General features: G+C 38.3%; 1 protein-coding gene and 1 long non-coding RNA gene across 10 annotated transcripts; one reads left to right on the forward strand and one right to left on the reverse strand.

Annotated features, from left to right (window-relative positions):
• Positions 1 to 40: 40 nt before the first annotated feature.
• Positions 41 to 14,025, reverse strand: LOC140806087 (mediator of RNA polymerase II transcription subunit 11-like). 9 transcript variants are annotated; one of them, XM_073162553.1, is made up of 5 exons: positions 10,162 to 10,224; positions 9,596 to 9,689; positions 9,379 to 9,464; positions 9,168 to 9,284; positions 8,615 to 9,028 (listed from the first exon to the last, which is right to left on the reverse strand). In XM_073162553.1, the coding sequence occupies exons 3-5, from the start codon at positions 9,430 to 9,432 to the stop codon at positions 8,852 to 8,854; spliced, it is 348 nt and encodes a 115-aa protein (XP_073018654.1). In that variant the 5' UTR covers positions 9,433 to 9,464; positions 9,596 to 9,689; positions 10,162 to 10,224; the 3' UTR covers positions 8,615 to 8,851. The 9 variants fall into 9 exon arrangements, with proteins under 9 accessions (XP_073018660.1, XP_073018661.1, XP_073018658.1 ...); XM_073162554.1 differs by having other exon boundaries at positions 9,379 to 9,489; positions 10,162 to 10,216; XM_073162556.1 differs by having other exon boundaries at positions 9,596 to 9,713; positions 10,162 to 10,180.
• LOC140806091 (uncharacterized) lies at positions 8,261 to 8,989 on the forward strand. The gene is made up of 2 exons (XR_012112444.1): positions 8,261 to 8,581; positions 8,612 to 8,989. It is a non-coding gene; the product is annotated as an uncharacterized lncRNA (long non-coding RNA).
• Positions 14,026 to 14,892: the final 867 nt, after the last annotated feature.

Below are 14,892 nucleotides of genomic sequence, written 5' to 3' on the forward strand. Positions count from 1 at the left end.
TTCAACAATACAAGAGAGTGTAAATGCAGCTCTAGAACTACCTTTACATACGATTGAATAAAGTAAAACACCTCAAGCTGCATTACCATATCCCTCGATCGTTTGCTTCATCTCATCTATTTGTGCAATGACATATTCTAGCTTCTTGCAACAAATTTCATTAGATATTCTCGGGACATAGTCACATTTCTCGAATGTCCGATACTCACACGCGCTTTTGATTTCGTCACGCAGCGTCACTTGAATGTCCTATTTCAAACCATAAATATTGAGTTAACAGCAAGGCCTATTAATATTACCTCACACAAAATTGCAGCAAAAAATTATGCGTAACACACAGAAATTGATATTAACGATATAGTCATTTGAGAACGAAGTAGATTTAAACCTTGACTGATTGCATGAATTCGCCGCAACTGCTGTTAACAAGCTCCTTTCTGGGGCCACTAGGGTTCCCCATTTCCTCCATAACCCCGCCAGCGAGCTCCAAAACCCTTACGATCCTCTGACAAATCAACATTAGAAATCATATGCTTCACTAAAGTAATCGATGGCAGATTTTGAACAATTATCTTACTGCGTAGACCCTGAAAATGTACCTTCTCGACATTCTGGAGTCGCTGCAGTGAAGTGGTCTGGCTTTGTGGATCCATGGTGCCCAATACACCCTTTCAAAATGGTCGTCCTACAGTGAAACACAAGAGCAGCCCCTAATCCCAAATAAGGGCATAAGAAACAGAAAACTCCAGCCAAAACCCAATTGCAGTTTCGAAAATAGGCGTAAAAAAACTGATTTCGAATCAATTTAACAAATACCTTAACAGATGAGAGGAGAAGGCTTCAATGGTCGCCTCGAAAGTTCGAGCTCCGTATCAAGTTTCGTTCGTATCGAGCTGGTAAAGCTCGAGATCTGCGGCGGCAATGGTAACTGGACCTTCGGAATTGTTATCATATTTTGACATAAAAATAATATTTATTTTATGAAATATATATTTTATATAATTGACTCGTAAAATTATTTTACAAAAAAATTTATTTTAATTCTATATCATTAAAATTTCGAAATTTATGGATTTGTCCCATCAATGGTGATGGAGATAAAATTATCTCAGTATTATGTCACTTGAATCATATTCAAAATTTATGAATTAATCCCAAGACATGCTCAACAATTATGAATCGTGCAGATAAATATCTTTCTTTCTCAATCCATGTGATAGTTTTAGCAGAGTAGCTTCTCAATTGAGTGAAAATCCTTCTCATGTTTTTCCAAAGTTAAATTGAATGTTTGAGTGGTTCGATTTCGATGATCTAGATAGCGATGGTTTTTGCTGATCATAAACCTGTTAGAGTAGGTGCACTCGAGCCAAGTGTTGGCCGAGTGTTCACAATGAAACTCTATGTATAAGCAATCTTTATTTTAATAATATTTTAAATTATTATTTTGGCACATCTATCTGTATACCCATGCTATTTGCATAGATAAAGCCCTTGAATATACAAATAGTAGAAAGAATATGAGATTCTCATATGATGAGTATCATGAAACTCATATTTGGAATACTGTATATTCTAAACAATTCCTAGTCGATTCAGCCGCCGCTAAGAAGGATATAGGCCGCTCGAGTTCGACACTAGTATCTGCGATGTGAGTACCATGTTTCATTGGTAGGGGACATTGTGATGTCCGAGCATGCAGATAGGTGCTCCTGGTAGAGTGCACTGAACAACCCTCCATAAAGGACTTTCCAAGTGGTTCTCACTTATCGAGTGGAAACGTCCTAGTTTATGGTTGTACACCATTAGTCCTTATGACCCGGGACAACATTGAGACTCTATGTGCTAGCATTACACTTTGACTTGTTTACCGACTCTCAAGGGGTCATCAGGTGGCAAGGTTGGGTGTTTTGGAGAAATATATAGGAGTCGATGCATTGTAATCGGGGATTCACCGCTTATCTTCGGGTATGGATATCCTATGTGGATGTAGTATGAAATATCTGATCAGAGTATGGTGGTAATTATGAAAGGGGTTTCATAGATTACACCATCGATGCAACTACAACATGATACATAGTATCGATTCATTGACAACTCTCGATATACCAATGGTTGTCGAATCGGTCGGGATATATGAGTTGAAGGGACCGTACTGTACGCTAACCATAATTGAATGGTTCTTCCAGGCACTATCATTTGATACCTAGGAAATCATGTAAGCGATGCTCATATAATTGGGGTATGCTCATATAAGGATATGTTTAGTCCGAATCACATGGAGATGTGAACCCACGGCTAGTTGTATCAATGAACCATTGAGGGCCACACAAATACTAGCTTTCTAGATCCCGTTGAGAAGTAAAATAGTTCAATGTATTGAACGGCTTATAAATGAGTTTATAAGTGTAAATAAAATAGAAGTATGACTTCTAGAAGGAGAATGTAACTTTTAATTTGAGGAAGTGTTCCTAAATTAAAAGTTGGCCAAATAAGTAATGTATTTGAAAATTGTGATTTTCATAAACATTATTATGGACTAAATTAAATTAATTCAAGTGTTGAATTAATTAAACACTAGTGGACCTAGTAGAGTCCAAATAATTAAATTAATTCAAGTGTTGGATTAATTTAACAACAATGGGCCTTGTAGAGCCCAATTAGAGATAATTATTAAACTAGTGGGCTTGAATAAAATCAAGTAATGGTTAAATGGTCTCAAATGTGTTTGAGACATTTAAATAAAAGTCCATGGGCTTTATAATAGTTATAAACCCAAATAGATTGCATGCATGGGAGATGAAAGGTTGGGAGACAACTTTTTGTATCTCCAAGGATTGGGATGCTAAAAGTGTTTTAGCTTTTCCCACAACCAAGACTAGTCTTCCTTCCCCTCCATTACACATGCAATGGCCGAAATATTCAAGGGAGTTTTCTCTCCATTTTTGCTTCTTCAATTGTTGAGGAAAGCCTTCACTTCTCTTTGAAAAATCTTCTTATTTTTCTAGTGCAAAATAAGAAGGGTTCTAGCTAGTTGGTGGTGGGCCTAATTTTGAAGGAAGGAAGCTTGTAGATTGTCTTGCCTTTGAAGAGCCAATTTGTTTACAACTTGGTTGGAGCCATTATCAACCTCAAGAGGTTGATAGGTATAATTTCTTAACACCCTATGTATGACAAAGGTGTTTTGTATATGTTACACACTAGTACTAAGGTGGCTGAAATTTCTCATGTAAAAACTGAAAATTTTAAGCTTCCGTTGCCATTTCGAGAACCTTAAATCGATCCCCTTCAAAACCGTCACCGATCGCATTGACGACAGTTTTATAAATGTTGCTAATGAGCGACAGTTTATAAACCGTCAAGCGACCGTGGCTCAGCGAGATTTGCTTCCGTCGCTGATTAGCTTCGGTCACTTATCAGAAGATGTCTTGTAGATGGAGTTTAATAAAGTATAGCGGTTGGCCCTATAAAGAATCATTTCTTCAATGATTGAACAGTGTCGATGAATATTAGTATCGACGAAGAAAAATTAACAAATTAATTTTCAGAAACAATCCTCAAATTAATAAAAATGACAAAAAGTCACCTGAAGAAGAACACAAGTTCAACCACACAGATACCTGTGTCGCAACTCATTTGGAAGACAATTATTATATTTTGAAATTGGAATGTTATATCTAAATTTGCAAAACTAGATCATAAATTCCAGTTTCTTATTCAAAATGTATCCTCCAATTTCTCAAAGTCGATCATCCTCCCAAAGTAAATGAGCAGTAACCTATGTAACAATTGTAACACCCTAACCCGTTTTCTTAAAATAATAAACTCTATAATGCGGAAGCTTTAAAAATAGACTTGGAGGAAAGTATGTGCTTTAAAAATTTTGGCAGAGTTTCCCTGTAAAAAGAAACTCACCACATGTCTCAAGCAATAAAATCAATACAACATAAAAATTCCCACAACTAATACATAAAGATATACACAATCAAAGTATTGCATTTGATTACCAAAATAATTGAGTCAAATTTAAAATCCCAAAATATCAAATGGGTAACAACAAAATATATTAGCCAACTCCAACCATTACAAAACAAAATACTTTCTTAACCATCCATAGACAAAATAATCATTTCACTCTTCCTCCAAGCTTGGCACATTTCTTTCTTCCATCTCGACACCCCGCCGTATCAATCTCGGTTACCTGCATCTACATTTCATGAACATAACTGAAATGAGTTATAAAAACTCAGCAAGTAGACCTTTAAATAACAAGTACATATACCATAGTGTACATAAGGAATCCGTATCATTTCTTAACCGTAATATGTCATCAGTCAATAAAAAATGCGTATATAACAATTATAAGATGACATCTATAGAACAATTCATTTCTTTTCATCCGAATGACATTGATAGGTCATCAGTCAATGGTACACATGTACGTCTCAGTCAAAATCAGTCACATTACATGTCATTATGTTGATCAACTTCCGTCGTGTGAGTTTAGAATTACCAAAGGTAACACCACTATACCATATAACCATCAAGCCATAAAAACATTCATTGAATCATTTTATCAAGCATGTGGCGTGCGTGCTAAAGAGTTAACTCCTTTACTTTTCCCCTGGCTTCAATTCCATTTCTTTTCAATATATCATTACATACAACATACATAATCAATGATTTAAAGGAGCTAAAATCAATGAAAACTTCATTTATCATATACATACCTCATGAGATACATTCAAAGGAAGAATCTACTTACAACCCAATGAACAAGTGCTTGCTAAGTTCTTGAGGGATTCCTACAACACAATAACAATAGTAATACCATCAATCATTATATTAACAACTTTACCTCAACACTCAAACCAAACAACTCAATGTCTTCCATGTCTTCCCTTCAATCACTAACCCAAGGAAATAAGCTTTCTTACCTTGCTTCTAAACTCTTGAGGATAAGAACTTCTAATCTCCAAGTAACTATTAAGGTTTCAATCAAAGATTAATTTCTTGGAAGAAGTTGGATTGAAGAAGAAAATTGAAGAACCCTAACTTAACGATGGAGAGAAGAGAAGGAGAAGGGAGAAATGAGGGAAAAAGTGATACAAAGTCTATTAAAAGCCTTCCAAATCATCAAAACATGGTTTTGAACATGTGCTGGGCGCGGTGGCGCGTGATCCGGCGCACCCGCACGCCCCATTCTGCCCAAACAACAAAAACTTCAGCATCAGGCATACCATCGCGCGAGATCTGGAGCAGGGGCGCGCCGCATTCTACCGAAAAACGCATTTTTAACTTCAGAATTTGCTAAAGTAGTCAACATGAAAGTTTTAGCCCTATGTCTTAGCTTGCATTTCCAATTGGCCTCATGTCATTGGATATTTGAGTAAAGAGTTATGCTCAATCTCTCAACATGTGTCAGTGCATAAACGACGATACACACGACACACTTCGGCCCACTTTTGGCTCATCTTCTCTAATGATTTGAACAAAACTCAAAGCATTAAAGTTATAGTCTTATGTCTTATCTTTCTAATGAAAGTGGCCTCACATCAATTGGATCAATATACAAAATATTATGCTAAAAATCCCAACTATTGTCACATTTTTCATACCATTTCTGCACTTCCATTACCTATTTAGCTCAAATTCAACATTTTATTCTATCCATCCATTATCTATTTCATTTTATAACATTCATTGACATTCATACCATAACATAAAGTCATAAACCATAACCATCAAATACCGTAATTCATAATAAAGAAATGAACGATCAGCTATTACAATTTACTAGCTCAATTGGTACCTAATCTCTTTGAACTATGTACATATGTCAGGAGGTCATGGGTTCGAGACTTGGGGAGGTATCACCCCACCAATCTAGTGTGGAGAGTCCTATGAGTGACAGTGCATGGGCATGGGCTACGGCTTGTAACACCCCAGATTCGACGACTGTCCTCACTGTATCAAGACGAGTCTTTCCAGCGTGCTTATGTCCTCACTCACACGCATCCTAAGAAACTTCTCAGGAGGTCACCCATCCCAAAATTGCCCCAAGTCAAGCACGCTTAACTTTGGAGTTCTTATGTGATGAGCTACCGAAAAGAAGATGCACCTTCGTGATATGAGTAGTACCAATCAAATCTTTTAAGCCCTCTTCAACTGTTCAGTCCATTACACAGTCTCGGAATCCCTCTCATTCCCGTGTGGGTCGGTTCATTCATGTTCCCTCCACCTAGAAGCCTACCAGGAGCCGCTCATTGTCCGTGCAACTGATGGCACCGGCGATCACCCCCTGCCCTCTTTGGTCCCGGACCTCACATGCCCACCAGCTTCCGCTTGGTTCGTCCCCGAACCACACCGTACTAAGAGAGGTCGGCTCTAATACCACTTAAATGTCACGTCCCGAGACCGGGGTTAGTCGACATCGGCATTGTTTTACAACCACACAATTGAAAACAACAAGCCTTTCGTAGCACAGTATAAACCAAAACCAGTTTATTACTCATAATCAATCATAGATTGTCTTTACAACAGTAACTCTGAAAACGATAAAATATGCGGAAGCGTTTATAACTTGAATTAAAAACTCACAAGAACATATTCTTAATTAAAATTCTTCATGCATCCACTATCAGTCCAAAAGCTGGTGTCCGATTCTTCTTTCTCTATTTCTTCTTCTGATTTGTCTGGGAAGGGTAGAGTAAGGGGTGAGTATTTTGGGAAATACTCAGCAAGTGGGGGCCGTATCGAGCACAATATAACAACATGCATAAAATTTCGAAATCACATGACTTGCATAACATCCTTCATAACACATGCATAACATTGACCAGCACTGAGATTCATCTACTTTCTATGGTTTACTGATATCAGTCCCTAATTTTTACTCCTCTAAGGGGGCGAGGCCGTATAGCGGTTACATCCCCCACCGCATAAGGGTACGTCATGGTTGGGATTCCCACCCATATACAGTCGACTCCTCACAGTGCTTAAAACAGTATGACAATTCGACACAAGAAAAGTAGTAGAAAAGAACATGTACTCGACCGTATTTTCAAAAACATACGAAGAATGCATAATCGAAATTAATTCTTTAAAACAGCCCACTTACCTTAGACTGGAAGAAAACGTGAAGAACTCTGAAACTATAGAAGAATCATGCAACCAACCCCTCGAAGACGCAGCAGCACATCTACTGAAAAATCAGTCGTCTTGAAAAAATTCACTGCGCTTTATTGCACCGTTGGATCGGACTCAAAATTTTACAGTACGTTCACAAGTATGTTAAATAAATTATGAACGGTGGTGATCGGGTTTGGAAGTCGTCTAGGTCTATTCATACAGAAAAACCGTAGGTATGCTGAATTCCCGCCTAAAATCTGAGCAGTTTTCTTTAAAAGGCCGTAAACGAAAAAATAACCGTTGGATTTGGCTGAAATTTGGATATGTTATTCAAAACATATGAAATCATATTCTGAACGGTAGAGATCGGATTCCGAGCACCTGAGAGAGAGAAACGAATTTCGAACTTTGGACAGAATTTTGATGACTCGTGCAGAAATTTTGGGAGAAAATTTCGAAAATTCTTGGGAGAGAGTAGAGAGAATTTTCGAAAATTCTGCATAAATGGTTTGAAAAAAAATGAGGGGTCCTCCTATTTATAAGGGTGGGTTGAAAATCCTACCATAAAATTATTGATTTTCTTTCCAAAATTGCGAGATAATTATTCCATAATTATCGAGATACTTCTTCCTTAAATATTGAGATGCTACCTTGTTGAGAAAACTACCTTGTATGTAATATTTCTTTCTAAATTTGATTGATATCTAGCCTTATTTCAAAATTAATACGTGATTTGTACTGAATATTGAATTTCATGTATTTATTGACTTGAAATTTCCAATACCATGTATTATTTAATATTTTCGAATTTATTATAACTCGAAAATAAATTCTTATACATGTCTATATTTCAAATTTGCACTCCCAAAATTTGGGGTTCTCACACGGCTCATGCTGGACCATCCTAATGACCCATGGCTACCCATGCCGGGGCCCATGTTGGTTCAACCTAATAGCCCATGGTCGTTACAATAAAAGGCAGATTGGTAGAGTGATACCTCCCCAAGTCTCGAACCCATGACCTTCTGGCATAAGTACATAGTTCAAAGAGACTTGGTACCATGTTGGTTCAGCCTAATGGCCCATGGTCGTTACAACAATTCCTGGACGAGGCCAGCTCCAGTGTGAAAAAACAGAACTCCTAGGAAACCAATTCAATAATAAAAAAAATTTAGCAATCACATAAGGTGTCAAACGGAAAGACGACCTAAACAGCCATCCGAAACCAAGAAGCTACATAACTCTTTAAAAGCTACATAACTCTTCACACATACATTTCCAATCCAAGATTAATATTCAAGCAAAAGTCTACCAATTATAGCCATTTATGGTTTCAATCAGTATTCAACAATACAAGAGAGTGTAAATGCAGCTCTAGAAACTACACGGCTCCAGTCGTCCGAGTATTGAACGAAAAGAATGCAGGTAGGGATTACATAAAACAGATCACAAAGTGCCGAACATTCTTGTACTTGGAGAGTAGAAAGACATTAAACATGAATAGAATTAACAAATCATCATCTGAGCGAAAAAATATTCTTCACAATAAAAGCTAAGGTTCTTCTGCCAATGTCTTCTACATAAATATGCATTGTCTTTCAACACATTCCAAACTTCTCCTATCCTCAAAAACTCTAGACAATGAAAACTATAATTCAATTTCCAGGAGCACGTCCAGCAACATCGATCTACCTTTACATACGATTGAATAAAGTAAAACACCTCAAGCTGCATCACCATATCCCTCGATCGTTTGTTTCATCTCATCTATTTGTGCAATGACATATTCTAGCTTCTTGCAACAAATCTCAATAGATATTCTCGGGACATAGTCACACTTCTTGAATGGCCGATACTCACACGCGCTTTTGATTTCCTCACGCAGCGTCACTTGAATGTCCTATTTCAAACCATAAATATCGAGTTAACAGCAAGGCCTATTAATATTACCTCACACAAAATTGCAGCAAAAAATTAAGCGTAACACACAAAAATTGATATTAACGATACAGTCAGTTGAAAACGAAGTAGATTTAAACCTTGACTGATTGCATGAATTCGCCGCAACTGCTGTTAACAAGCTCCTTTATGGGGCCACTAGGGTTCCCCATTTCCTCCATAACCCCGCCATCGAGCTCCAAAACCCTTACTATCCTCTAACAAATCAACATTAGAAATCATATGCTTCACTAAAGTAATCAATGGCAGATTTTGAACAATTATCTTACTGCGTAGACCCTGAAAATGTACCTTCTCGACATTCTGGAGTCGCTGCAGTGAAGTGGTCTGGCTTTGTGGATCCATGGTGCCCAATACACCCTTTCAAAATGGTCGTCCTACAGTGAAGCACAAGAGCATCCCCTAATCCCAAATAAGGGCACAAGAAACAGAAAACTGCAGTCAAAACCCAATCGCAGGTTCGAAAATAGGCGTAAAAAAATTGATTCCGAATCAATTTAATAGATACCTTAACAGAGGAGAGGAGAAGGCTTCAATGGTCGCCTCGAAACTTCGAGATCCGTATCAAGTTTCGTTCGTATCTAGCTGGTAACGCTCGAGATCTGCGGCGGCAATGGTAACTGGACCTTCGGAATTGTTATAATATTTTGACATAAAAAAAATATTTTTTTATGAAATATATATTTTATATAATTGACTCGTAAAATTATTTTACAAAAAATTTTATTTTAATTCTATATCATTAAAATTTCGAAATTTATGGATTTGTCCCATCAATGGTGATGGAGATAAATTATCCCAGGATTATGTCACTTGAATCATATTTAAAATTTATGAATTAATCCCAAGACATGCTCAACAATTATGAATCGTGCAGATAAATATCTTTCTTTCTCAATCCATATGATAGTTTTAGCAGAATAGCTTCTCAATTGAGTGAAAATCCTTCTCATGTTTTTTCAAAGTTAAATTGAATGTTTGAGTGGTTCGATTTCGATGATCTAGATCGTGACCTGCACTACAAGCTAACAAAATTCATTATCATAACTAAAAAATTGAAGCTAAAAAACTTACCTCAATCCGAGTTTTAAATCGCCCCAGAGAAAACTATTACAGAAGTGAAACGGTTTGAGAAAAATGGACGGGAACGACCCATATTTATAGGCAATAGCGGTTGTTTTTGACAAAACCGTCGCTAATCAGCGACGGTGTAAAGCCGTCACCTAACCGTCGCTAATCAGCGACGGTGTAAAGCCGTCGCCAACCGGATCGACGACAGTTTTATAAACCATCGCACACCATGCACACTCACGCTTGGATCGGAATATTCACAGTCAATTATACATATTACAGCAATTATATAGCGTGTATGAGGTGTAAAAGGATGGTAAAATGTGTGCCTTGTGATGTTTGAAGATCAAACAAGAAAAGAGTTAGCCTTCTTTTGAAGAATAAGAGACCGCCGAAGTTTTCTTGAAGAACGGCACTGAACCCGAGAGAGAGCAGCTGGGGGAGGGGGGTGTCGGCTTTTAAGAATTTAGGTTTAGGTTAATTTGACTTTAGGTGGTTAATTATATAAAAAAATATCAAATAGCTAATGGGCCTAAATTGTTTGATTAAAGATTAAAAAAATAATTAAGCCCTATAAACTCAAAAATAGGTCCATTAAGCCCAAACCCACTCCCAAAAAATATTTCGTGTTAGAAAGGTTTTAAAAATATTAGCCGAACCCTTAAAAAGTCCCCCGATTCGATAAAATTTGCGTACCGTATAAAAATAAAATGATGCAGGTAAAAATACCCAAAAATTCTCATTTTTGAAAAATACACTTAAAAATGCTTCAACTTAATTTATAAAAATAAATCGTGTAATAAAAATAATTTTCCTGAAAATTCTCCGGTCTCCGATCCTCGTTCGAGCGTGAAATGCGTCTAGAAATCCTAATGCATGAACTTTTAAATTTTCATGAATTAAATCCTATCATGCATGGATTATGCATAAAATGCATAGAAATAATTAAACTCATAATTAAAATTAAAATTCTAGATTACATGCATTCAGGTTACGTGAATTAAATTCCTGGACCTTACAACTCTCCCTTCCTTGAATAAAATTTTGTCCTCGAAATTAGAACGTACCGAATAACTCCGGATAACGACTTCTCAACTCGGTCTCGGTCTCCCAAGTAGCCTCCTCCTCAGAATGATTCGGCAATTTGACCTTAACCATCTGGATCACCTTATTCCGGAGCCTCTTCTCCTATCTATCCAAAATCTGCATGGGTCTCTCCTCAAAAGATAGGTGTGGCGTCAGCTGAAGCAGCTCAAAGTTAAGCACATGTGAAGGATTCGACATGTACTTTCGCAGCATGGAGACGTGGAATACGTTATGAACTCCCGCCAGATTCAACGGTAATGCAACCCTATAAGCGAGTGTCCCAACTCTCTCTAGGATCTCAAATGGTCCGATGAATCTGGGGCTGAGCTTGCCCTTCTTTTCGAACCTCATCACACCCTTCATATGTGCGACCTTCACAAAAACGTGATCCCCTACTGCGAACTCAAGATCTCGCCGTCTCTGATCAACACAACTCTTCTGACGACTCTGTGCAGTCTTCATCCGGTCTCTAATCCTGGCCACTAGATCTGCTTTCTATCTGACAATATCCGGACCCACTGCTCGCTCTCCTACCTCATCCTAGTATACTGGCGACCTACACTTCCTCCCGTCAAGTGCCTCGTATTGAGCCATACCTATCGATGCCTGATAACTGTTATTTTATGTGAACTCTACAAGAGGTAACTTCGACTCCCAGCTGCCCTGGAAGTCGATCATGCAAGCTCGGAGTAGGTCCTCCAAAATCTGAATCACCCTCTCTGACTGACCGTCTGTCTGAGGATAGAGGGCTGTACTGAACAAAAGTTTCGTACCCAACGCCTGGTGAAGACTCTTCCAGAATGCAGACGTAAATCTCGGATCCTTGTCTGACACAATGGACACTGGGATCCCATGCAGTCTGACTATCTCTCTGATATACAGCTCTGCGTACTGAGTCATAGTGAATGTCCTCCTGATCGGTAAGAAATGAGCCGACTTAGTGAGCCGATCAACAATCACCCAGATGGCGTTAAATCCTCCAGTAGTCCTCGGAAGCCCTGTCACGAAATCTATAATAATATTCTCCCATTTCCACTCGGGAACAGGGAGTGGTCTCAGCTTTCCTGCAGGTCTCTGATACTCTGCCTTAACCTGCTGACAAGTCAAACACTCGGAGACGAATCGCAAAATATCTCGTTTCATGCCCGACCACCAGTAAAGAGTCTGTAAATCCTTATACATCTTCGTACTCCCTGGGTGGATGGAGTACGGGGTGCTGTGGGCCTCGCTTAAAATATCTGCTCGAAGGGAATCACTGTCAGGAACCCATAGGCGGTCCCTATATCTGACTATGCCGTCCACAACTGTATACAGTCTCTGGCCCTTAGCCTCGTCCCTCTGTCTCCACTTCTGTAACTGCTCATCAGAAGTCTGCCCTGTCCGGATTCTGTCTCTCAGAGTCGGCTGTACTGTCAGAGTAGCAAGATTCGGGGCCTCGCCCCTGGCATAAACTGCAAGCTCAAATCTCTGAATCTCATCCTGTAGCGGTCTCTGCACTGACAGATGGGCAATCACTGCGTGCTTCTTGCTCAGAACGTCTGCAACTACATTAGCCTTACCCGGATGGTAGCTAACGCCGCAATCATAGTCATTCACCAGCTCCAGCCATCTCCTCTGTCGCATGTTCAGTTCCTTATGTGTGAAGAAGTACTTCAGGCTCTTATGATCTGTGAAAATCCTGCACTTCTCCCCATACAGATAGCGTCTCCAGATCTTGAAGAACGACACTGAACCCGAGAAAGAGCAGCTGGGGTAGGGGGTGTCGACTGTTAAGAATTTAGGTTTAGGTTAACTTGAGTTTAGGTGGTTAATTACATAAAAAAATCAAATAGCTAATGGGCCTAAATTGTTTAATTAAAGATTAAAAAGATAATTAAGTCCTATAAACTCAAAAGTAGGCCCATTAAGCCCAAACCTACTCCGAAAAATATTTCGTGTTGGAAAGGTTTTGAAAATATTAGCCGAACCCTTAAAAAGTCTCCCGATTCGATAAAATTTGTGTACCGTATAAAAATAAAATGTTGCGGGTAAAAATACCCTTGAATATCCTATTTCAAACCATAAATATTGAGTTAACAGCAAGGCCTATTAATATTACCTCACAAAAAATTGCAGCAAAAAATTAAGCATAACACACAGAAATAGATATTAACGATACAGTCAGTTGAAAACGAAGTAGATTTAAACCTTGACTGATTGCATGAATTCGCCGCAACTGCTGTTAACAAGTTCCTTTCTGGGGCCACTAGGGTTCCCCATTTCCTCCATAACCCCGCCAGCGAACTCCAAAACCCTTAAGATCCTCTAACAAATCAACATTAGAAATCATATGCTTCACTAAAGTAATCAATGACATATTTTGAACAATTATCTTGGTGTGTAGACCCTGAAAATGTACCTTGTCGACATTCTGGAGTCGCTGCAATGAAGTGGTGTGGCTTTGTGGATCCATGGCGCCCAATACACCCTTTAAAAATGGTCGTCCTACATTGAAGCGCAAAAGCAGCCCCTAATCCAAAATAAGGGCACAAGAAATAGAAAACTCCAGCCAAAACCCAATTGTAGGTTCGAAAATAGGCGTAAAGAAACTGATTCCGAATCAATTTAACAGATACCTTAACAGAGGAGAGGAGAAGGATTCAATTGTCGCCTCGAAAATTCAAGCTCCGTATCAAGTTTCGTTCGTATCGAGCTGGTAACGCTCGAGATCTACGGCGGCAATGGTAACTGGACCTTCGGAATTGTTATAATATTTTGACATAAAAAATAATATTTATTTTATGAAATATTTATTTTATAAAATTGACTCGTAAAATTATTTTAAAAAAAAATTATTTTAATTCTATATCATTAAAATTTCGAAATTTATGGATTTATCCCATCAATGGTGATGGAGATAAAATTATCCTAGGATTATGTCACTTGAATCATATTTAAAATATATGAATTAATCCCAAAACATGCTCAACAATTATGAATCGTGCAGATAAATATCTTTCTTTCTCAATCCATATAATAGTTTTAACAGAGTAGCTTCTCAATTGAGTGAAAATCCTTCTCGTGTTTTTCCAAAGTTAAATTGAATGTTTGAGTGGTTCTATTTCGATGATAATCTAGATCGTGACTAGCACTACAAGCTAACAAAATTCATTATCATAACTAAAAAATTGAAGCTAAAAAACTTCCCTCAATCCGAGATTTAAATCTCCCCGTAGAAAACTATTACAGAAGTGAAACGGTTTGAGAAGAATGGACGGAAAGAGCTATATTTATAGGCAATAGCGACGGTTTTGCGACGGTGTAAAGCCGTCGACAACTGGATCGACGACGGTTTTATAAACCGTCGCTAATTAGCAACGATTTTCGCTGATTTTAAACCGTCACCAATCGGATCGGCGACGGTTTATATGAGCGACAGTGAAAAACCGTCGCTGATTTTGGTCGGCGACGGTTTAGAATTAGCGATGGTTTATAACTGTCGTCGATCTGGATCGGCGAGATTTGCTTCAGTCGCTGATTAGCTTCGGTCACTTATCAGAAGATGTCTTGTAGCTGGAGTTTAATAAAGTATAGCGGTTGGATTCTAGACAGAACGGCTTGAACTCCTGAAAGAATTGATATAATCCAGCGATCTGAAAAACCTATACA

This window comes from Primulina eburnea, chromosome 11, assembly GCF_022965805.1.
Source record: "Primulina eburnea isolate SZY01 chromosome 11, ASM2296580v1, whole genome shotgun sequence".
In the NCBI taxonomy this organism is placed as follows: Eukaryota; Viridiplantae; Streptophyta; class Magnoliopsida; order Lamiales; family Gesneriaceae; genus Primulina; species Primulina eburnea.